Genomic DNA, 22,623 nt, shown 5'->3' on the forward strand with positions numbered 1-22,623 from the left:
GTCCCGGGCCTCGTCGACGCGCACCGATTTCCGCATCCGGCTCCGGACGCTTCCGGTTTTAGCGGAGCCCGTCTAGGAGGTAGGTATGTGAGCGCCAGGCCGAACAGGGCACAGTCTCCGCGGCGGGGACCGTCACAGTGTGCTCGCCGGGGTGGGCTCCCTCGAGCCTGATTTCCCCCACTGCTAGTATATGGCGTCAAGGCTCCTTTCTTGGGAGAAGGAAAGACTTGCGTGAGGTGCATGTGAGATTCCCCCACCTGGAGCCGAGGAAAAGGGGTGCCTAGATTTGTATCTCTATTCATGCGTCCTGCCCTGGTATACCTGGGTAATCTAGAGGTCGTTTATGCCATGCTGCTTCCTGCTTTCGAGGATGCTTGGACGCTGTCTACCTGGGCAAAGCTTTATAAAGCTCTCCTATTCTGGTTTTCCAGACGCACAGAGAGTTCGAACTATGGTGGGCCCTACAACCCCCTCAGTTTGCAAATAAGACTGAGACCAAAAGAGGGGGAATGACCTTCCTAAGACCATATGGGTAGTGAATTGGGGTTCGCTAGAATCCAGGCTTCCTGACTCAGACCAACGTTCCTTCCATCATGTCACGTTGCAGTGTCGTTCCGCCTCTATCTCAGAGGTTGCTCTGATGTCCAACTTTCCTCCCTTGAGTCCTACAGAGATCTGTTGTATCTCATTTCTTCTAGGCCTGTGGGCTCAATTATCAGGGGTCACTTTCTTCCCCAGGCTGTACTACAAACCTCCAGATGCCAGTCTGTGGGATTCAGCAGAGAATGAGTCCCCTGTTCTCCTTTCATCTGTAAGCTGCTCTGCTCGCATCCACTGTCTTCATGTCTACCTTACTCCTCAATCTGGATTTTGGGGAACCTCCTCCGAAAAAGGCCTTAGAGGGGAATTCCAAGCACCAAAATTTTGTCAAGAAGCGGCGGTTCTTGGAACGGAAGGGCCTCCTGAGTAAGAAAAAGCAGCCCCCTGGCAAGGTGGCTAGGTTGCACTCAGACTCTCCAAAGAAAGAGGAGACTGCTAAAGTCGATGGCACTTGGAAGGTCCCTCCTCTCCCAAAAAAGAAAAAGACAGCCGCCTCCAGCAGTGGATCAGAGCAGTCCCTGGACAAGAAAGCTACAGTGCCTTGGCTGACCCCTGCCCCTTCACAGGAGGGTCATTCTGTTGCAGCTAAAGTAGATTTGCTGGGGGAGTTCCAGAGTGCCCTTCCAAAGATTAAGACCCACCTAGTCTGCTCCCAGAAAAAGCATCCGCAGAAGAACCCCCCTCAGAAGAATGCCTCCCAGAACTCCACTCCAGCTCACTCAGAGAATAACTGCCCTGGAGTATCCCAGGAGATGCCAAGGAAGATGGTGGCAGTTGACTGTGAGATGGTGGGCACAGGGCCCAAGGGACATGTCAGTTCCTTGGCTCGATGTAGCATTGTCAGCTACGATGGTGACGTGCTTTATGATGAGTACATCCTTCCCCCCTGCCACATTGTGGACTACCGGACCAGGTGGAGTGGTATCCGGAAGCAGCACATGGTGAATGCTACACCCTTCAAGATTGCTCGGAGCCAGGTGAGGGGCCTGGGGCATGCTGCTGTCAGTAAGGTGGGTGGGGAGAGGTCCCAGTCATTTTTCAGCAAACGATATCACCCTGGGAAGGTGCCAAAGGATTGTCGAAGGAGGGAGAGGAGTGCTAGATGATGAAGAAGGTTTTCTGTTAGGGTGAGTTGTGATGAAAGGCAGGAAGGTTACGATCCGTTGGTGTAACAGACTTCATTTGTTGTTGTTGTTAGCTGCCTGTTGAGCTGGCCCCGGACTCAGCAGTCCCATGCACAACAGAAGGAACCGCTCCCCGATCCTGCGCCATCCCCATGATTGTTGTGATCTGTAGCGTTTTCATTGACTAGACTTTATTAGCCCACTTATTTTAGGTCCCAGGTGGAATCCTGATCTGGGCAAGTGGGAATCTGCATAGAGAAATAACAGCCAGTGATGAAACTGGACAGAGCAGCAGACTTGGGGGCCGGGTGAACGGGCGCAATGTGGTAATGCCTGGTAGAGTTGGAGCCTCTGGCTGAGAGCGGAGAGATGGAGAGGGCTTCCTAGCCTGAGGCGGTGAAGGTAGAAAGTTAACAGAAGGAACTGGGGCATATTTGCATAACTGGGCCAGTTGCCCTGCACTGAAGGAGATGAAAACAAAGATATAAAAATCTCTTTGCTAGAAAAAAGAAAAAAGGCCCGTGCTGGATGCTGGGAGCATCACAAATGAACTGGGAAGGAAGGTGGAGGAGTGGGGAGAAAGAGGAGCCTGCTGACCTTGGAAGGGCTCCAGAGGGCGCCCTTGGTCCACTTCTTTGCTATTTCAACTCCTTTTTCTTTGTCATCTCTAGACACGCTCAGTTCCAAGAATTCTTTATATGCCAGGACAGTTGGGGGAGGTTCATCAGCAGTGAAGTGGCTAGTTTTCAGAAAGGACTTAGAAGGAAAAGCTGAAGAACACCTTGTGCCTAAGGGGCACAGCTTGAGCAAAGGCTGGGAAGGGGCAAAAACGGTGGGTGTGAGACAGCAAACCTACTCACCTTTAATGAGGGCTGTGTGTTGAGGGGAGCCTTGATGGCACATGAGTCGGAATCGACTTGACGGCAGTGGACTTGGTTTGGTATATGTTGAGTTTAAAGGGTGGTGGTAGACGGTGAACTATAGGTGAAGTCGGTAGCAACAAAATAACTGATTGGACTATGTCTAAACTTTATTATAAAGCACTTCCACAATTCCCAAGTTGGGGTTGTAAAACTAAGCTACATCCAAATGAGTCTGGCCCCGTCAGAGTAGTCCCCTTGGGAGGCCAAGCACTTATTCCAGGACTTTTGCTCTTGTTCACAACCTGTGTGGGACCCCATGTTGGTAATGGCCTTCAGAGCCCATGGCATTTTCTTTGATTGCCCTCATTGGTGATATGTCCTCACACTTGAAGTTTCTGAAACATTAAGACATTATTTGGTTCCAAAACTAGTGTGACTGAGTTTCCTGAGCAACAGGTAATTGTGCTCTGGGTATGAGCAGGAGGAGCTGTAAGCAGAGGGACCGGCTTTCTGTTAAAGCAGCAGGGGCGTGGGTAACCTGATCACTTCCCTCCGCGGCCTCAGTCTATAAGTGATTCTTAATCTTCTATGAGCTTGTAAACCTTTTGAGAATTTGATGAAAGCACAGATCCTCTTCCTTGCCAAAATACCTATACACACACCTAAACCCATTGCCGTCGAGTCGATTCCGACTCATTGCGACATATACGTATGTGCATGTAATTTTGAGCTTCCGTTACCTCTCTGGAACCCATCTTTGACTCCATGAGTCACATGTCTAAGGCCAGCATAATGATAACAGATAAAGGACTTCTATGTGGCCAGGTAGCAAACCAGTCCTGAAGTAGTTACATGAACATTTCAAATGTGTATGATTCAGGACTGAAAGCAAATTAGTCTGTCATTGGAGTGGAAATTAACAGGAAGAAAGGAGCCACTGGCAGTGTAGGTCCAATCAGGGCTACCCTGTGGAAATTACCTGCTTTTACTTGGAGGAAAGGAGGTGGGTTTTGGGAGAAGGAGAACTTAGGGGAGATGGCAGTTCAACAATGAGGTAGGTAGGCAGTTGGGGAAAAGAACCTAGAAGAGCCGATGACCATGTTGAGCTGTGAGGACATGGGGCTCCACCTTGGAGTCGTCCTCCTCACTGCTTTTCCATCCACGCCTATTTCAGATCTTGAAGATACTCACAGGGAAGATAGTGGTGGGACATGCCATCCACAACGACTTCAAAGCCCTCCAGTACTTTCACCCCAAGTCCCTCACCCGCGACACCTCCCATATCCCCCTCCTCAACCGGAAGGCCGACTGTCCAGAGAATACTACCATGTCTCTGAAACGTCTCACGCAGAAGCTGCTGAACCGGGACATTCAGGTAGCCTCTCCCCAAGTGCTGCCAGGCCCCTGGCGTGGGTGCTGTGGAGGCTCTCATTGCTTCCTCGCCCTAGGCTCTGACCCCAGAGTTCCTCTGGTGGTGGAGATCCGGGTGGGCTGCTCTGATGGGAGGAGCTTTGGGCTTAGGGGCCCAGTGTTCTCTCTCCATCTGTACATTATCCGGAATAGTAATTCCTGTTCTCTACTTCATAGAGTTTCCTGAGGACTAAATGAGGTGATAGCTGAAGGGCACTTTGGAAAAGGAAAAAAAACCTTAAGTGGACATAAAACTCTAACTAAGAAAGAGGAAATCAGATGTTGGCAGTGGTCCAAAAGACCCCATCATGATGCAAGCACCTCTTATGTATGTTACGTGTTTGGCGGTCAAAACAGGGGCGCCCGGCCTGGCAGGAGGGTGTGGACATACAAAGCACATAGAGAGCAATTAGAAAAAAAGAAGGTGACCTCCTGCTGTTAGATGTTACTGGGGAGGGACTCCTTCCTCGTGTTGAACTCCATGATTCCCCACCATCCTTTCCAGCTCTGAGAGCTTCTGTTTTCTCGTCAGTTGTAGAGAAACACCAGCCTTTACAGACTCCCTGCTTCCCAGACCCCCAGAGCTAAGGGCCAGGACCCCTTGGGAGAGGCAGCTAAAAGAAGACCTGCTATGTTCTGTCTCTACAGAACGTAGAATGATACGGCATACACATTTTGCCACAGAAAGGATGGAAGTAGACTGTAACAGAGGCTGTTAAGGAGCGGGACCAGGGCCCCGCCAGAATCATCTTCATAGGCCACTAACTCTGCAGAAGAGCGTGCATGTATGCGTGCGTTGGGGTATGACTGAGGGGGTGGAGAATCCTTTACAGCCTTATCCTCTTCTCTTCCTTCCTTATTCAGGTTGGGAAAAGTGGACATTCCTCTGTGGAAGACGCCCAGGCCACCATGGAGCTGTATAAGTTGGTTGAAGTGGAATGGGAACAGCACCTGGCCCAGAACCCCCCAGAAGACTAGCAGCAGTGGGGACGCTAGTGATGTGGGGAGGTAGAAGCAGCACCCAAGAGAGACAGGCAATGTACCAATGGACAGCTCCACCAGCTCCACACCGTCGGGAGCTAGGCAGGCTCCCCAGACTTAATATCGATTGAGACTTCGCCTCAGATGTTGAGTTCTGTGTCTGGTTAAGTGTCCCCTGGAAGTGGGAACCCTCCACGTCAGAACCCAGCCCTATACTGTTTACCTCTTAAGTGGTGCTAACTACGGGTCCCAGGGTGCTTTGCTACAGTCAAGCTTTTTGACGTTCAAGGGACAAGGCATACTGGGAAATGTAATTTTCCCAACTGCCTCGTCACTAGGGTGGCCACGTGTCCCAGTTCATGCCGTTTATCCTTGAGTAACTGATAGCACCATCTTTCCCTGTCAGAAGTATCCTGGTTTGGATGCTAAACTGTATGGTCACATTACATGTCATAGACTCTGTCCCTTTGACTCAGAGTCTCCACCTGGCCTGTGTCTGGATATTGCTTGTTCTTCCCACAGTAACTTCCAGAGGAACCATCCCTGGTGAGGTTTAGTTCTCCTTAGGGCTACAAGCAATAGAGGTAAGAGAGCATAGCTTGGAAACCAACTTTTCTAATTTAGGAAATCAGTCTCTTTCCTGAGGACTTATTTAATTCAGGTTCCTCTGAGGTTAAAAAAGAATTTAAACTGTTTTTAATGATTTTTAGTCTTCTTTCACCCTGCCGACCCAAGCTTCTAAAAACGCAAATTAACTCGTTTGATAAAATTTTATAATGTAAGAACAATTGTGTGGGATTGTTAATTTTATGTTCCATAGCTTTGTCGCAGGTCTTGTGTGGGCTATAGTTGTGTAAAGGGGCTCCCAGGGTCTCTGGCACTAGCTGGGGCCTTTGTGTTCTGGAACTCGTCGAGAAGCACTGACTGAGCCTTTGTGTGTAACCCCTGTGCTCGAGTGCATTGTCCTCGTCCCTACCACAAATCAGTGAGCACACCCAAAAGGACACCCCAAGCCATACAGGCACCCTCACACAAGAGGGTGTGTAATGAGAGTGAATCAGAGGGGGCCTGCGGGAGGGACAGCAGGGGAGGACGTGTGTCAATGACACCACCCTGGTCGCTGCTGCCAGCTCCTCCTCAGTGATACACATTGTCATCTCGGGAAGGTGAGTCACTGGCCTGGCTTCTCTTTGGGGTTACTGTCTGTTCAGTGTCTTGGGAGAATGCAGACTCCATGTAAACATCAGGACTTGTGCCCTCTTGAGTGGCTGGGCTGGTTCCAGGGCCCAGAGTCACGGTCATGGCTGCCTATAGAAGGAATTTCTTGCAGACAGACCGGACCCAGACACGACCTTGGTGGCATGTCCTGCATCGCAGGATCTGCTTGCACAGGCAGCTGTTGAGCACAGAGCAAGTTGGCTCCTGTTGAGCCCAACATACATAATGCTGAGGACTGTTTCAAAGAGGTGCCCTCATACAGCTGTAGGTGCGAGTCCAGAGAGACCACGCCAGAGAGTGGGAATGCACAGGAAAGCAAGTCCTGATGACACTGTTCTCAGTAGACTGGGAAGACGGCGGGAAAATTCTCAGTTGGCTTCAGTTTTTAGGGTACTTGTTGGCTGAGACTAACCTGGCTTTGTGTCTTGGTAAACGGGCTCTTAGGTTCCACCCACCCCCACCCCTACGTCCAGAAAGGCACCTGGCCTCACTCAGTTCAATGCTGGAAGCACTCAGCCTTACTTTTGCTCACCAAGGGGCACCTGGGAGACCAGAGGAACCTTGCAGACGTATCCTTTCCCCTCATCACACCTTCTGGTCAGAGCGCAGCCCACCTTGCCAGGGTGCCTGGAGATCTCCTGTACTTGAGTCTCCTTCCTTTCCTGTTCCCAAGGTCCCGGCTTCCTCTAGCTGCTGTCCCACAGGCACCACCCATTGTATATCACTACCTGAGTCCGAACCAAGTACTGTTTTGTCTTAAATCTAAGGTCCTTCTGATTGAAACATGTACATGACAAAACAAAATCTCTTACTAATAATATTCATTCTTTTCAGAGCCTAATGATGTTTTCTATTGCTGATAGACCCCTTCTGCAGGTGAGAGAGGGAAGGGGCAAAGGGTGTGAGAACCGTATCCTCCCCAACTTGTGAGTCTAAAACTTCACTTAACAACCCATTGCAGTCGAGTCAATTCCATCTCATAGTGCCCCTATAGGACAGTAGAACTGCCCCGTAGGGTTTCCAAGGAGCCGTTGGTGGATTTGAACTGCCAACATTTTGGTTAGCAGCCAAGCTCTTAAGCACTGTGCCACCAGGGCTCGATAAAGGGTCTCAGAAGGGGGGAGGGTGTGTGATTTGAAATTTCAGGCGATAGTACTGCCACTCCTTCCACCCGTAAGAATCAGTGATTGAGCGAAGGCTCCAGGGAGGTATCATTTGATTTCTAGTTCTAACAGATGATCATAGTTGACTTCAGAAAAGATCAACCATACTGTAATTGGGAACCTGCCGCCAGGGCATAGTAGCCCAAGTTCAAGTTTAGAGAGGCAAACACTCATGTATACAGTGTGCCAGGTGCGTGTATGATCTACATCTACAGTCTGTACATTGTGGCTCACAAAGCACTTTTGCTTTATTCTGTAGAGCAACTCCACTGAACAGCTGACAGCTTAATGGCAAGTTACATTGTATTGATACTGGGTTCCAAGTTTGATTTTTGCCACTGACTAAATTTGTGACTAGGAGGAAGTCACTTTGCCTCTTGGAGCCTCAGTAGTTCTAGCATCAACATCCCAGGATTCTTTCTAACCTTGATGTTTAACTGATGGTTACTATAATTAGTAATAATAGCAACCATTTATTGAGCGCTTCTCTGCTAGGAGTCCCTGCGTGGTGCAAATGGTTAAGTGTTGGCTGCTAACTGAAAGGTTGGCAATTCAAATCCACCCAGAGGTTCCTTAGAAGAAAGGCCTGGCAATCCACTTCCAAACACTCAGCCATTGAAAACCCAACGGAGCACGGTTCTATCCTGAAACACATGGGGTCGCCGTGAGTCAGAATCAACTTGATTACAGCTGGTTTGGTGGTTTTGTGTTCTCCCTGTTAAGCTCCTTATGTACGTTATCTCATTCTCTGTAAGGTAGGTGGTATTATCCTAATTTTACAGTTGAGGAAATTGAGGCGGACAAAAGGTAAGAAACCTTCAGGCCAACTAGCTGGAAGTTGGCAGTGCTGGCATTCAAACTTGCCAGGTCTGCCTGTCTTAACCACTGCCCTACTCTGCTGTTAACACATCCAAGTGGCATCTGGAGAGACTTGGAATCCTTCCACTGAAATATTTATTGAGCACCTGCTGTGTGCCAGGCATGTGCTAGGCATTGGAGAAACAGACCATTGTCTCTGTCCCCTAGATGCTTCCAGCAACCTGAAGAGGAGAAAGGAGTAAAATAATCTCAGTGGGCTGTGGCAAGTGCTGTCCAGTCATTGAAGGATTTAAAGCAGGGGAGTGATGTGATCAGATTTGTATTGTAGGATGACAAAGTTGGCAGCCAAGTGGAAGCTGGATTGGAAAAGGGCCAGGAGAGGGGTTAGTCTGCTGGCATAAATTGGATGAGCCATGAGGGAGGCCTGAATCAATGAAGTGGGAGGATGCATATAAGCATCAGTGGGGAGGCAGAATCAACAGGACTTACAGGTCAGGGCAAGAGGATAAAAGGTTGATTTGATGTTTCTGAATTAGGGTGAATGGGAAGTAGTGGTACCACTTGCCAAGATGGAGAGTATGATGGGGGAAGAAGATGAGTTGGATTTTGATCAGGTTGACTTTGAGCTGCCTGAAGATTCCCAAATGGAGATGTCCAGTTAGCAGCTGAATAAACTAGAATGGAGCTAAGCGAAGCAAAGAGATCTGGGCCTAGAAACAGGCTTAGGGCCAACAGTGTAGTAATGGGATGGAACCCTTGGATTGGGATGAGGCCTTTCAGAGAGGGTATATAGAGAAGGTCAGGGTCAGAATCTTGAGAAATACCAGTACTCACAGGCTGCTGGAGGAAAAAAAGCCAATGTGAAAATACAGTGGGTAGCGTCTGACCTCCTCTAACTTCACGAGAGGGAGGAAGACTCACCATCAGCATCAACCCAAAGCTGGTTCCTATGCGGTGGAGGTCAGACATGCCTCTGCCCTCCAACCTTTTCACCAATTCTGATGCCATCTGTCTCTCCCACTGCACTTTTCTACTGCTGGGTTCGATAATTCATTGCAATGGCCACACAGAACTCACAGATCATACAATTATAGGGTTTATTAGGGAATAATAGGTTACAGTTCAGGTTCAGGAACACTCAGGATACAGTTCTTCCATCAAGACAGCCTCTTCTCAGCTGTGCCTGCAGGTAGGCCTTTCTCTGGCCCTTGGTCTCTCGGCCAGGCCTCTGTCCTGCTTGGGCAAGTGTTACAAAGCTCTTTAGCTCCACAAATAAGTGTCAGGGGGCACCCCACTCCACCAGTAAGCCTTGGCCCAAAGCCACTCAGCTCTCTTGCTTTGTGGCTTGGCAAGCCTACCTCTGCCAAGAAGTGCCCAGAGGCACCCCACTCCACCAGCACCCTCCTGTCCGAAGGCGCTCAGTGTTCTTGGCCCGTGGGCCAGGGAGCCCACTGGTTCTGCTGCTTCTTGCCATCTCTGGTGTTAACAGCTCTCTCTCTCTCTGTCTCCTGGATCTAGGAGGTTACCAGCACAGGGATTCTGGGTCTAAAGGACATCTTTCACTCCTAGCTTTTCTTGGTGGTAGTGAGTCCCCCTCTGCTCTGGGATTGGCTCTCTTTTAAACCTGGCAGGATAGCAAAATTGACCAATCCCCTCATTAGAATTCCATACACCTTATTTGCATGGTCCCACTCCCCGACAAGGGTGCCATGCACCTTATTTACACTATTAGCAGGCTATCCAGTCCCCTTGGTGACCACAAGCACCTTATTTACATAGTCCCACCCCATCATTTGGTGCAAGTTACAAAGACTATGGCTAGAAGGGCCATATTAAATAATTCACTGCACCACAAAGCCTAAGAGAGGAATACCAGGCAGGTAAGAGGAAAACTAAGGAGACTTTGCAGGAGGGAGGAGAGCTAGTAACACCAAGGAAAGGCCTATTTGTTGTAGCAATTTGGTGACCCGCATCTGTGTGTGGTGGAGTCAGGGAGAGTCGCAGAAGAAATAGGTTGAAGAATAAATTGGAGGTGAGGAAACGGAGAAGGTGGGTGTGGATGGCTCTTTCTTGGCTCTGAAGGGAAGCAGATGAGGGCACTCACAAGGGTGAGAGATCTAAAGATGCTGAGTGTAAAAATGGCTTCCCACAAGGGGGAAGGAGAATCAAGATCAACAGCCCAAGGCTGATTCCTATGAGGCAGCGGTCAGACATACTTCCTTTCTCCGCCATCTTTACCAATTCTGACACCAACCGTCCCTCCCACAGCACCCTCTACTTCTCTGTTGTGTTCAATAATTCATTGCAGTGGCCACACACAACTCACAGAAGACCATACTCAACAATTGTGGGGTTTAGTAGGGAAGCAACAGTTAATTCAGTCTCAAGAACACTCAGGATACAGTTCTTCCATCAGGATGGCCTCTTACCAACGGCGCTCACAGGCACGCCTCTCCCTGGCTCCAGGCCTCTCCCCAAAGGCACTCAGCTTTCTCTCTCTGTGGGCTGGGAAGCCCACTGCGCTGTCTCCTGCTGCCAGGTATCTCCTGGCACCACTTCTCACCGTCTTCAGGGTTACAGCTTGTTCTCACTCTCTCGATCTCCTGCTTCCAGGAACTTCTCAGCTCAGGGATCCAGGATCCAAAGAACACACTCTGCTCCTGGTTGCTCTTGATGATGTAGGATCCTCCTCTCTGCTCTGGAATTGGCTCTCTTTTAAGGCAAAACTGACCAGTCCCCTTGGTGGGCCACAATTACCCTATCGCACAGGCCCGCCCTGTCACCTGGGTGGGAGTTAAAAGACCATGGCTAGAAAGGACACACACAAAAGTAATCACACCACACTAAGGGATGGTGTCAGTAGAGGACAAGGTGGCTGGGGAGGCGCAGGTGAATGCTATAGTGGATCCCAAAAGAGTAGGGGAGGTGGGATCCCCAGCTCAGCTTTGGTCAGCAATAGGGACACCTTGTCTTCTAAGACAGAAAGGAAAGAGAAAAGAGTGAGGGCAGATGGATAGGTTCCAGAATGCTAATGGAATAAAGTGATTATCACCTAGTGACCCTGATGGGAGGCAGAGTGGTCTGTGAGTATGAGGCAGAAGCCAGTGGGTCAGAAACTCAGAAAAAATACAGTTTGGAGAAGCCACTGAGAAAAATTGGAAAGAGTGAGCTGGCCAAGAACCCAAGGAAGGGCTGCTGAGCAATGTTGAAGCTCCCAAGTGGAGTCAAACTGAATTTGCAGGGGGCACTGTGAGCTGGTTGTGAGGGGTGTTTTTCCCTAGTATCATTCAGCTGCACAAATACAGAAGTGGAGAGTTTAAATGGTTGGGGCTGTGCAGGCTGCAATGGGAGGACAGGATGTGGTCTGAAATTCAACCAAGTGTTGCATTTGTTGGTTTATTAGGGAAGCTGTTGCATTTGTTAGAGTCCACGAGTCAGGAACTGAGAGGAGAAGCTGCTACATAAGTATTGGAGGCCCCCAGGTTGCTGCAGAATTGGGAGCAGAGGAAGATTGGACGCCTGAGCTAGGTCTGCAGTGACAGATGCAGAAAATGAGGAGTAGAAGATGGAGTAGGTATACGGCATGACCCTCAAAGTGGGGTGGTGTCATGGTTTGAATTATGTCCCCCCAAAAATGTGTATATCAATTTGTCTGGGCCTCACAGAATTGTGTGGTTGGCCTCCATTTTGTGATTGTAATTTTATGTTAAAGAGGATGAGGGTGGGATTGTAACACACACCACCTTTACCCAGGTCACATCCCTGATCCAATATAAAGGGAGTTTCCCTGGGATGTGGCCTGCACCACCTTTTATCTCTCAAGAGATAAAAGGAAAGGGAAGCAAGCAGAGAATTGGGGACCTCATACCATCAAGAAAGCAGTGCCAGGAGCAGAGCGCGTCCTTTGGACCTGGGGTCCCTGCGCAGAGAAGCTCCTAGTTGAGGGGAACACCGAAGAGAAGAAGGCCAACAGAGAAAAATTCTTCCCCTGGAGCTGACGCCCTGAATTTGGACTTCTAGTCTACTTTGACTGTGAGGAAATAAACTTCTCTTTGTTAAAACCATCCACTTGTGGTATTTCTGTTATAGCAGCAGTAGATGACTAAGACAGGTGGGGAGTTTTATGAAAGGACAGTGGAGACAGAGGACACATCAGTGAGGCGGATAAAGTTCTGAGCATGCCCAGCAAGTGGCTATGGCCTCAGCCAGGTCTGTGTCACTGTCGTTTTCAGACCTCATTTTTTCAGTGCACCTCTTTGATGCATGAAAGCTCCTAATGAAGACAATTAAATGATTAAATGAAGAGCGAATGAAAGGCAGAATCAAATATTCCTCTGAGCCTTAATAGACATTGAGTGGTTGCTGAACTTTGGCTAAAAATTCATTTGTTTACATTTTTTCCATTTGTTCAGCAAGTATTTACTGAGCCCCAACCATGTGCCAGACACTGTTGTAGGCAAGTGAAGCCTGTATAAGGACTTAACTTTCTAGTGGGGGAATGATAAGTTATAGGAAGAAAAGTAAGGAGGTAGAACAGGTATACATGTACTTCAGAGTTTAGATGGACTGTTTAGGGAAGACCTCTCTGAGGAGGTGACATTTCAGAGACCAGAAACAAGTGAAGAGGCAAGTCATGTCGATATCTGGGGGAAGAATATTTCAGACAAAGGAAGTGGTAGGTGCAAAGGCCCTGAGGCAAGAGCATGCTAGGTATGTTTAAGGAACCGCAAGGAGACCGGCTTGGCTGGAGCAGAGTAAGCGAGGGAGAGAGCAGCAGGAGATGAGGTCAGAAAGGCGGGGGAGATGCAGGGGATAATGCAGGGCCTTATAAACCATTGTAAGGTCTTGGGCTTTTACTTTGCCTGCAACAGGGAGCCACTGCAGGGTTTTGAGTAGAGGAGTGGCATAAACTGACATAGTTTAAAGGGCTCCCTCTGGCTGCTGCAAGGGGCGAGATCAGGAACAGAGAACCAGTGTGGAGGCCCTTGCTGTAACCTAGGCAGGAGATGATGGGAGTGGTAGAGGTAGGGAGAAGTGCTCTGAGTTGGGACAGATGAACTTTACACACCCATGGATGATCTTTCGTGTGATTGAAGCTGAGCAGATGTTGAACCCAAGGCTGACATCCTCGGGGCTGTACACACTGACCCACCAGAGTGCTCAGGGAGTGTGTGTGCCCTCAGAAGTGGCAGACCCAAGAGCGGCCAGGGAGGAAGATGTGCTGCAGACACGCTGGGCATACCGACGGGGCAGTGGATAAATGGGTAAGTGACATCTAGTCATGCCACTGAGGAGAAGGATCATGGTGAGCCAGGCCTCCCACCTCCAACTGCCTCACCACGCCAGCCCCTGGCCTTTGTGAACTGCTGCAAAAGGCTTTGTTCCACTCCCCCTTTGCACTCCCATCTCTTAGCTGTGGTGACTTACTGATTTTCTTTTTTTTTTTAATACATATGGCTCTTGCCTTATTAAGGACAATAAACACTTCAGAATGGAATTTGGTTGAGCCTGGGAGAGGATTATGGTGCTTGTCTTTCCATGCCAGATTCTTACAGATACTTTCCCTCTCTCTCTCTATCGAAATCCTGTGTATTATATACAGTAAACCCTTTCAAAGAATGCATAGGGTTGATGGGTGGTTAAAAGCACAGCTTTGGAACCACACAGCGCCAGGAGAGTACATGCGAAGTCCTTGCACAGTGGAGCGCCCAGAGTCAGTGCCGTTCTCTCTCAGAGGAGGCCCGGGGCCACGCCTGGGACCCTGCCCCTTCTGACAGAATGGAGAGCAGCACCAGAAACGTACATTGTCTGGCACCCCGAGGCAGAGGCAGCTTCCCCAAAGGCTGGGCCCTTCACCCAGTGGAGTCCTGCTCAATGGCTTCTTTGGAAAGATTCCATGAGAGGGATCCAGACCATACCCAGAGGAGGAAGCAGGCAGGCTGCCCCAGCGCTGGGTGGTGCAGGAGGGCAATGGAGCCCACACCCAGGAGGCAGAGTCAGCTAAGCCAGCCTGACAGCTCTCAACCCGAGGGCTAGGGCTGGGTCCCACGGTGGCTGAGTGGATGGATCTGGGAAGGTTTTCTGAAGGAGAGGAGGGTGGAGCTGGGGTGGGAGCAGAGAGGCCAGGACTGGGTAAAGGCAGAGTGGCTTCCTGCTAGGATAGAGCTGCTCCCCCTACCCCCCATCTCCAGCCTCACTCCCCCAGCCCAAGGCAGGGCTGCCTCCTCTTAGTCTTGGAATCAATTCCCTAGGGCTCCTGGGAGTCTAGCACCCAGGGTTGGGAGCTTAGAAGAGGAGACTTGGCCCAAAGAAAGGAGCCCTGGTGGCGCAGTGGTTAAGCACTAGGCTGCTAAGCAAAAGGGTGGTGGTTCAAACCCATCAGCTGCTCCGAGGGAGAAAGATGTGACAGTCTGCTTCCGTAAAGATTACAGCCTTGGGAACCCTATGGAGCACTTTTACTGTGTCCTATAGGGTCACCATGAGTCGGCATCGACTTGATGGCAGTGGGTTTGGCGTTTTGGTTTTGGCCCAGAGAGACCACAAGTGCCACAAACAGCCTGATGGAGCACAGGGTGAGTGGCCTGGACTTGGGATTGCCCTCGAGGCCAGTTGTCATGAGCTTGTGGGAAGACTGACTAGCCCCAAATCCAGATCATCTGGAAGCCTGGCGCTGACTGTTCCAGAGCTCAGGGATTTAGGAGGCGTGAGACCATGGCGGGGAGGTTGGCAGCTGTGAAATCCGGGAGCTTCTGGCTCCTTTGATCCCCCCAAGACATGTCCCTGCAGATCCCCAAGTTCCACAGCGCCAGCCCGGACACCCTGCCCCAGGTTGGTAGAGAAGTCACAGCCAGGGGCTCTTGGGGGCTTCGTCAGGGCAGGGTGCGTCCTCAGCCTGGCTAACTCTGAAATTCACAGGAGTAGTTCAGTGCCCTCTGGGAATCGGGAAGGCTGGGGGGCCCCAGTGAGTGGGGTGGGGTAGGGATGCTGGGGTCAGGAGACTCGTCAGTCTCTTTCTTTGACAGCTGACATTTTCCAGAGCTGGTGCCCGCAGGGGAAAGGAAATCAGAGCTTCCCACCTCACACATCTTTTTCCCATTTTGTTCTTGTTGCCCAGAGAAAGCCATTAGGGCTACGTCAGTCTGGGGCCTCCCCCGCCAGCCCATCTCTCTAGCCAGCTATCAGGAGAGGGGGTGGGGGGTCATTGGAAGGACAAGGCCCCAGCCTTAATTTGCTGCCTGCTCAGGATGGGAGGGCGGGGGCGGGGACCAGGAATCTGGGCTCCTGAGGCCCTCCCTTACTCTGCTCAAATCAAATCCCCTTGCACCTCTGACTGTCTCCAAGGAGTCTGGCCCATTAGCCCCAAGGGCCTGCGGGGCAGCGGGATCTGGGTCTGATCTGCAGCAGGAAAGGCCCCAGGGTAGAGGAAGCTGGTCCTTATTATCCAATTCCTGGGGCTTTAGCTTCCCTGGAGCCCCTAGCTCAGCTGGTTATCGACCCCTGGGAGCCAGGCTGCTGGCTAGACTACTGGGTCGCATTGCCTGGAGGCAGAAACTGCACTGGGGGCGAGAGAGAGAGGATGGAAATGGGAGCTTTAGGAGCCCAGCCTCCTCCCTGAGGCTGTCCCAGCAGCCCCTCTTACCTACCCGCCAGGGACAGTGAGTCCAGGACCCTCTTTCTGTCCCCACCCAGAATGTCAAAGCCCAGACCTAGCCCCCCATCACCTCCTCTTCTCTGGGACCTTGCCCTTCTCCCCTGTCTCCTGCCTCTTTTCTCTTAGATCCCAGAACCTCGTTTTCTGGCTCAGTGCCTACCCTCTGCAGTCAAGGCCAGAGTGGGGGACCTAGCACCCACCCAGTCTGCAGCCCCCCATCTCTCTCCCTCCCTCCAGAAACTCTAGATCATCTTAATGTCGGGGCAGGAAGGAGCCCTTTCAACCCCTAGCTCTTCTTCCAGGAGGTGTCTGGGAGATGGCTCGGGTTCTCCAGCACCCTGAGTAGCCGTGGAAGGGGTGGAGGCTAGACTGCAGCCTGTTTATCTTTTCCCAGGGCAGATCACTTTCCCCAGGTGCTGCGCAAACCCAGGCGTTCAGCCTGCAGAACTTGCCCCAGCTACAACCTTCTCCCGGCTACCCCAGGCTGCCGGGGGTTAAGGTACAGGGCAGGGGGTGGGAGTAGGAGAGGCGGCTGCCCTAGTAACTGGATCATAAAAGCCAAGAGGAGTTTAACTGCAGGTCACAGTGTGACTGAATTCCCCATCCCGCACTGCTGCCCTGGGGGGATTTCTTTAGGAGGCAGCCGCAGCTGGCCAGGCTCAGGCCCAGGTCTGTCCACCTTTAGATGGTGGCAGCTTCCACCACAGACTAGGCCACTGGATCCCCACCTCAACCTGAGGTTCTTCAGGAAGCAGGGAAGGTCCAGAGGAAGGGGCCCTAACCTTGGTCTCTCACTATAGGGAGAAAAAGTGAGCAAGGGTCTGAGTGGGGACAGAAGTTAGCCCCTGTTATGGATTGAATTGTGTCCCCCCTCCCCCAATATGTGTGTCACCTTGGGTAGGCCATGATTCCCAGTATTGTGTGAATGTTCACAATTTTGTCATGTGATGTGATTTTCCTATACCTTGTAAATCCTGTCTCTATTATGTTAATGAGGTAGGATTAGAGGCAGTTATGTTAATGAGGCAGGACTCAATCTACAAGATTAGGTTGTATTTTGAGTCAAACTCTTTTGAAATATAAAAGAAAGAAGTGAGCAGAGAGACAGGGGGACCTCCTACCACCAAAAATGAAGAACAGGAGGGGAGCTCCTTTGGACCTGGGGTCCCTGTGCTAAGAAGCTCCTAGACCATGAGAAGATTGATGACAAGGACCTTCCCCCAGAACTGACAGAGAGAGAAAGCCTTCTCCTGGAGCGCTGGCGCCCTGAATTCGGACTTCTAGCCTCCTAAACTGTGAGAGAATAAATTTGTGTTTGTTAAAGCCATCCACTTGTAGCATTTCTGTTACAGCAGCACTAGATAACTGAGACAGCCCCTATGCCTGGGTGACTAAGCCAAGGCAGAAGGACAAGAAGCAAAGACCCCAGGGTTCCAGGACAAGACCAGCGACGGTAACTGTCTGCCCCTCTGCAGGGTCTTCAGGCTCTTCAATGGCTGCCCACACCTCTGTGACATCCCCTGAGAAGGCCAAGCAGAGCCAGGGACCTCTCCTGGGGACAGAGACACAGTCCGAACATGTCCTCAGCCAGAGCTTCCTCACCTCTTGCCTCTCTCCTCCCTCGGCTCAGCCCCGCCCAGCCCTGAGGAGAAGCTGGGAGCAAGGTGCAGAGCCAAGAACAACAGAGGTGCCACCTGGATGCCTAGGTGCTGGGAAGGTCCTCTCCTGGTCTAACTGCAATCCCTCCTATTACAGTCAGCCCCCTCCTCCTACCCTGCAGTCTGACCCTATTGGGCCACACCTGCTTCCCTTTGCCAGACCTGGAGCTGGTCCTGGAGGCCACTGTCATCCCCTGCCTTTGCGTCCAAGCTGCCCCTTTCTCCAGCTCATTCAGGAGTCTCTGTCCAGTCTCTCCCTAGTTCTCAGGGTCTCTGCCCTGCACCCAAATGTTTCTGGGAAAGAAGTCACCTTCTTTCTAGATCTCAGACCCTGTCTCCCAGCTAGCACTTCAGTTTTCTGGAAGCTCTTTTGGCCTAACTCCCACCATCCTGCTACAATGGAAATAGCATTTGGGGAGAGTCAGAGCCTGACCGTACCAGATTTGAAAAGGACTAGGTCCCTAAACCCAGTGAGACAGACAAGACTAGATCACTTCCCTCTGTACTGAGGACAGACTGAAAAGCAGGATGCTTGAGTCTCCACTCTGTGCTGAGTGGAATACTGTGAGGCTCAAAGAGGGCAGGAGGTACAATCCACCCTGTCCCAGCCACTACCAACCCATCTCTTCTATCTCAGTTTCCCACCTTCTGGAGAAGTCCTGCCTTCTTTCCTGCCTCTGTACTGGGCAGTAAAGACCCAGGTGTCCAGTCCCACCTGGGTTTAATTTCTACATGACTCCCAGCCAACGAACCCTCTGACCCAGCAGATGCAATAACAATGCTCAGGGTGAGATTCTTCTACAAGTGCTGAATTTGGCCAGAGAATCTCCTTGGTCTCAGTTGGTGGTAAGGGTGAGGGATTAGTGACTCTCCCACTCTCCTCATCCAGTCAACCCTTCCCTCCCCAGGGAGTGGCTAGGCGGGTCAGCCTCTCCTCCCTACCTAGCCTGGGAGGGAGTGATAAAGAGGGGTGGGGGTCTCCTCTTCCCAAGCCCCCTGGGCCCCTCAGTTGTACATAAATCCACACCCACACATCCCTCCACCTTCAGAAACCCATCTCCATTCCTTCTGGTGCAAAGCCATCACTTTCCTCTTAGCCACGCTGCAGTGGGAACAAAGCCCCGGAATGTTCCTTTCCTAACACTCTCAAGCCTCAGTCAGCTTCCTCCCCACCCCACCCCCAATCCTGCCTCAGCTCCCCCAGCTTCTCTCATCAACTTTGCGCCCTGCCCCCACTTGAGTCTCCGAATTCCTGGGAGAGCCTCGAGAGAGGTGTCACTGAGGCTCCTAGGGAGGGGACGGGGTCACCCTGAGCAAATCTGCGGCACATTTGGTCATAATTAAAAGGCCAGCGACACTGGGAAATTCCTTCTCCTTATGGATCCCGGCGGGAAATTAAAGCCGGTTGTTGTCCGAGACTGAATGGCTGGTGCCGGCTGAAACTCCTCCCATCACCTGGCTCCAGGGCCTCAGCCCCTGCCCCTTGCCCTTACTCTCCCCCACCCTCCTCTGCTCCTTCTCCCTCCTCCCCTCCCCATGCCTGCCTGCCCCCTTGGGTTAACTGGGCTGCTGCTGGAGACTGAGCCCCCCTGCCCTAGCTGTTCAGCACCCTGCTCAGACCTCTATCCACCTCCCTCAGCCAGGATTGGAGTGCCGGGCCGCCTGGAGCTCAGACCCAGAGCTGCCAAACCGCAAACACTCGTATCTGGAAAGAATTCGCCTTCCAGCCCGACTTCTCTTTGTCTTACTTCTGTCTCTTTGGAAATCCTGGCCTCCTGGCCAGTGGGGGAAGCAGGGAAGCGAAGGGAAGGGAGTGAACCCAGGCCTCCCTGCCCCCACCCCGCGGAGCCCACCCCTCCCTGGTTCCAGCCTCCCCAGCGAGTGTCCTCAGATCCGTCCAGTCCCCCTCCCCCTGTTCTAGTGTCAAGGGGTCTCCGCATCCCCATTACGGGCTCCTGGAGGTTTAGGGGGCCTCATCCTGGTGATCATCTTTTGGGTGAGGTTTTAACATCCTTAGTCACAAGGCCGTCGTCGGGGAGCCTGCCTGCAGGGACCCCTTTCTTTTACAATAAGAGGGATGCCTATTGAGCAGGAGACTGGACTTCTCTGGCTGGCGGCTCAAGAGGGCTGGAGGGGAGTGGAGATGGACATAATGCTCTGGGTGGGAGAGGGAGAAGGCAGTGAGGGGGGAAGGAGGGGCAGCAGGAATCCGGTTTCCGCCACCTTCCCTCCCCCAGCCTCTCCTCACCCCCTTGGCTAGGAGCCTGATTTCACTGTCAAAACCTAATCCCCCTCCCTTTACCTACAGCGACGCAGAGCCGGCAGGGTGGGTGGGTGGGGGAGGAGCCCCTGCTGCGCCTGCAACCCCAGGCCCTAAGCACCCCCCAGGGGCCTCCCTTCCTTCCCCCACCTCTGCCTTTGTCCGTCCTTCCTCAAAGAGCCCCTCGACCTGCTGCCCGCTTACCTCCTGAAGCCAAGGCTCTCCATGCCCCCAAATAACTCTCCCACACAAAACCTGGGCCCCCAAACCAGGCTGAAGCATCCAACTCCCTTCTTCAAACTTGACAGTTTATTGGCTATTCTAGGGTGGGGCCCCGTCAAGAAGTTCTTTCTACAGTCTAACCTCCATCCCTCCTGCTGCAGTCAGCCTAGCTGCTTTATTGTTTCTGCACACTCCCTTATTCAGAGATTTCCCCCTTTACAGCCCAGAGGCCTGACTGAAGACCTCTCCAGTCTTCAGTTCTCAACACCAAGGTCAGATCCTCCGGCCCCTCTCCTTTAGCTTTCTTCTGGGTTCCTCCTCAACTCCAGCCGAGACCCCCACCCTAGCCTGCTCCCAGGCTCTAAGAGTAAGGGCTCGGAGATTTCCGAGAGCCTGTCTTCTGCTCCACCCCTGGCCACGCTGGCAGGGAGAGGCCAGGGCGGAGACCCAGGGTTTTCTGTCCCCACCGCGGAAGGAGCTGGGAGAGGGGCTCGGAATGGTGTTTCGGGAAGCGGGGCTACGCGCGCCCATTCACCAAGGCCCACCCAGCGGCGGCGACCCTCAGCGCTGAACAGGCCGGGGAGGCTCTGCCCGCTCGGGGCACTGCATCCCTCCCGGATCCGCTCCTTCACAGTTTTATTCTTGAATCTCGGGGCCTGTCTCCGAGGCTCCCGCCTAACCTTCATTTCTGTTTCTGTCTCCTGGTCCTCGCCATCTGGGTCTCGCCCACTCCCCCTTGGGGCTCCGCGGGGAGCCGTGCCCTCCCCTGTCCTTTGATCTCACACTTCAAAGCCGCTCCCAGAGCTGCTCCTTCTGCCCCTTTTCCGGCTCAGGAAGGTGACACCTGAGACCCCGCTCCGCCCTCTCTCCAGGCACCTAGCTTCCCTCCAACCTAGGTGGCGGCGCAGCGCGCCGGGTCTCCCCGCCTTCGTTCCCACCTCCCGTCCCCGCCGCCAACCGCAACCCCCTCGGGGGTCTGGCTAGAGAAGCGACGCGGAAAGCGCCTTTATAAAGAGCTCGTGTCAAGTGATTGGCTGTGACCTCTGCCCTCCCCTAGCCTTGCGCCCCGGGCTCCTGCTTAACCCTTCGATGCCTGCTCAGAGGATTAAGAGGAATGAGTCACTCTGCTCGGACTTCCAGAGTCGCCAGGCGCTAGCCCCGGCGGAACAGGCCTGTGGTTAGGCGAGGAAAGGGGTGAGAGAAAGCCACGATGGCGCCCCCTCCCAGCCCTTCGAGTCGTTCCAGCAGGGGGCGCCGTTGCCTCACCACGTGCCCTACCCGGGAGCCCCAGCGCACCCCAGTCCCTCTCCGAATTCGGAGCTAGCCGTCCGATCCAGTTCAGGCTTCGGTGGAGCCGAAGTTCGACTGCCCGTTGCCTTCCCCAGCGCCACTTTGAGAGCCAGGATTTTGCCCGCTTGCCCGGTTGTGGGGTCACTGGGTGTTCGGGGCCAAAAAGTCGAGTGCGCCGAGTCAGATTGGGGAGGGGTGGGGAACAGGCAAGACTTGTCGTCCCTGCGGCCCAGAGACTGCTGGACCTGAGAGCCAGGCGCAAAAGCCCCGTCCCGGCGCCTCCTCCTCTCGGGCAATCCCAGTGCTCGCCCTGCGCCCACCTCCCTCCCTATTCACCCATTGGCGCTGGAGCTAGCTATCTCGGCCCTCTGCGTACCCTGGGTCCACCCAGGGGGCTAGATCCCGAGGCCAGGAGGGAGGTGGTGAGGCGGGGTCCGCGCTGAGGGCCCCCCTGGGGGTGGGGGCGGGACGGGAGGCGGGGCCACCACATTCCCGGGCAGGGGCGGGCCCCACGAGGGGTATAAAAGATGTCGGCTCGGGTGCCCGCGTCGGCTTTGGGGTTGCCCTGGGTCGTTTCCTAGCTCGGGAGTCTCGCAACTCCGTGAAGGCGGCAACGTCTATCTCTGCTAGAGGACTCTGCGTCCAGTGCTCCAGCCGAAGAACCTCAGGGGACCACCATCCGCGCCGCCACCATGCCCAACTTCTCTGGCAACTGGAAGATCATTCGGTCGGAAAACTTTGAGGACTTGCTCAAAGTGCTGGGTAAGGAGGTTTCCGAGCGCCCGGGAGGGACAACAGGGGGCCGGAGTCCTCGGAGGTGGGATGAGAAAGAAAGGGGGCTCAGATCAGGAGGGAGTCGGAGTCAGGGCGTGGGAGGCTGGGCGCCTGCATCCCGAGGAAAAGGGGCTGGACGCCCGGGTCCAGGGACGCTGGGCGCCGATGCCTAAATCCTGCTTTCACCAGCGGGGCGTCCACCCGTGCCAGCTCCAGCGGTGAGTCAGAGCCTGAGCATCAAGTAGAAACCAGAAGCACGAAGTCGGTTTTCCCGGAGGGTTGCGGGAGGGCTAGCCTCGGCACCTTGGCCGGGCTGACCAGGACACCTGGCTCTCGGCCGTTCAGAAGCTGCCCCAGCGAGAGCTGCAAAGCCTGCATCCAGGTTGAGCGCCTGAGTCTCTACCCAACCGAGGCCCTCAGAGACGTGCTAGCCTGCTTACCCGTGTCTCCCGCCCCTCGTAACTCAATCCGGGAACAGGTTCATTACCCCTCTGGTTCATTACCCCTCTGCACCCACCAGGTGATCCTCGGCCCCAGGCCCCCATCCCCCTACCTCCTTCAGCTCTTTATACTTTGCCTATCCCCCTACT

At 53.0% G+C, this 22,623-nt stretch overlaps 2 protein-coding genes across 4 annotated transcripts in view; both read left to right on the top strand.

Annotated features, from left to right (window-relative positions):
* The first annotated feature begins 67 nt into the window (after positions 1 to 67).
* On the top strand, positions 68 to 9,226 carry ISG20L2 (interferon stimulated exonuclease gene 20 like 2). Of its 3 annotated transcripts, XM_004388469.3 has the most exons (5): positions 68 to 79; positions 739 to 1,577; positions 3,762 to 3,962; positions 4,862 to 6,144; positions 7,031 to 9,226. In XM_004388469.3, exons 2-4 carry the CDS (start codon positions 843 to 845, stop codon positions 4,973 to 4,975), a joined length of 1,050 nt encoding a protein of 349 aa, XP_004388526.1. In that variant the 5' UTR covers positions 68 to 79; positions 739 to 842; the 3' UTR covers positions 4,976 to 6,144; positions 7,031 to 9,226. The 3 variants fall into 3 exon arrangements, with proteins under 3 accessions (XP_004388526.1, XP_023598296.1, XP_023598295.1); XM_023742528.1 differs by lacking the exons at positions 68 to 79; positions 7,031 to 9,226 and adding an exon at positions 4,175 to 4,325 and having other exon boundaries at positions 778 to 1,577; positions 4,862 to 4,968; XM_023742527.1 differs by lacking the exons at positions 68 to 79; positions 7,031 to 9,226 and having other exon boundaries at positions 778 to 1,577; positions 4,175 to 4,959.
* A 12,584-nt stretch (positions 9,227 to 21,810) lies between these two features.
* CRABP2 (cellular retinoic acid binding protein 2) overlaps positions 21,811 to 22,623 on the top strand; it is a 5,154-nt gene continuing 4,341 nt past the window's right edge. Inside the window, exon 1 of the mRNA XM_004388470.1 lies at positions 21,811 to 22,021. Within this exon, the coding sequence (XP_004388527.1) occupies positions 21,952 to 22,021 (70 nt within the window). The 5' untranslated portion in view covers positions 21,811 to 21,951. The remainder of the gene's footprint in view (positions 22,022 to 22,623) is intronic.

The sequence above is a fragment of the Trichechus manatus genome, unplaced genomic scaffold (genome assembly GCF_000243295.1).
Source record: "Trichechus manatus latirostris isolate Lorelei unplaced genomic scaffold, TriManLat1.0 scaffold00213, whole genome shotgun sequence".
In the NCBI taxonomy this organism is placed as follows: domain Eukaryota; kingdom Metazoa; phylum Chordata; class Mammalia; order Sirenia; family Trichechidae; genus Trichechus; species Trichechus manatus.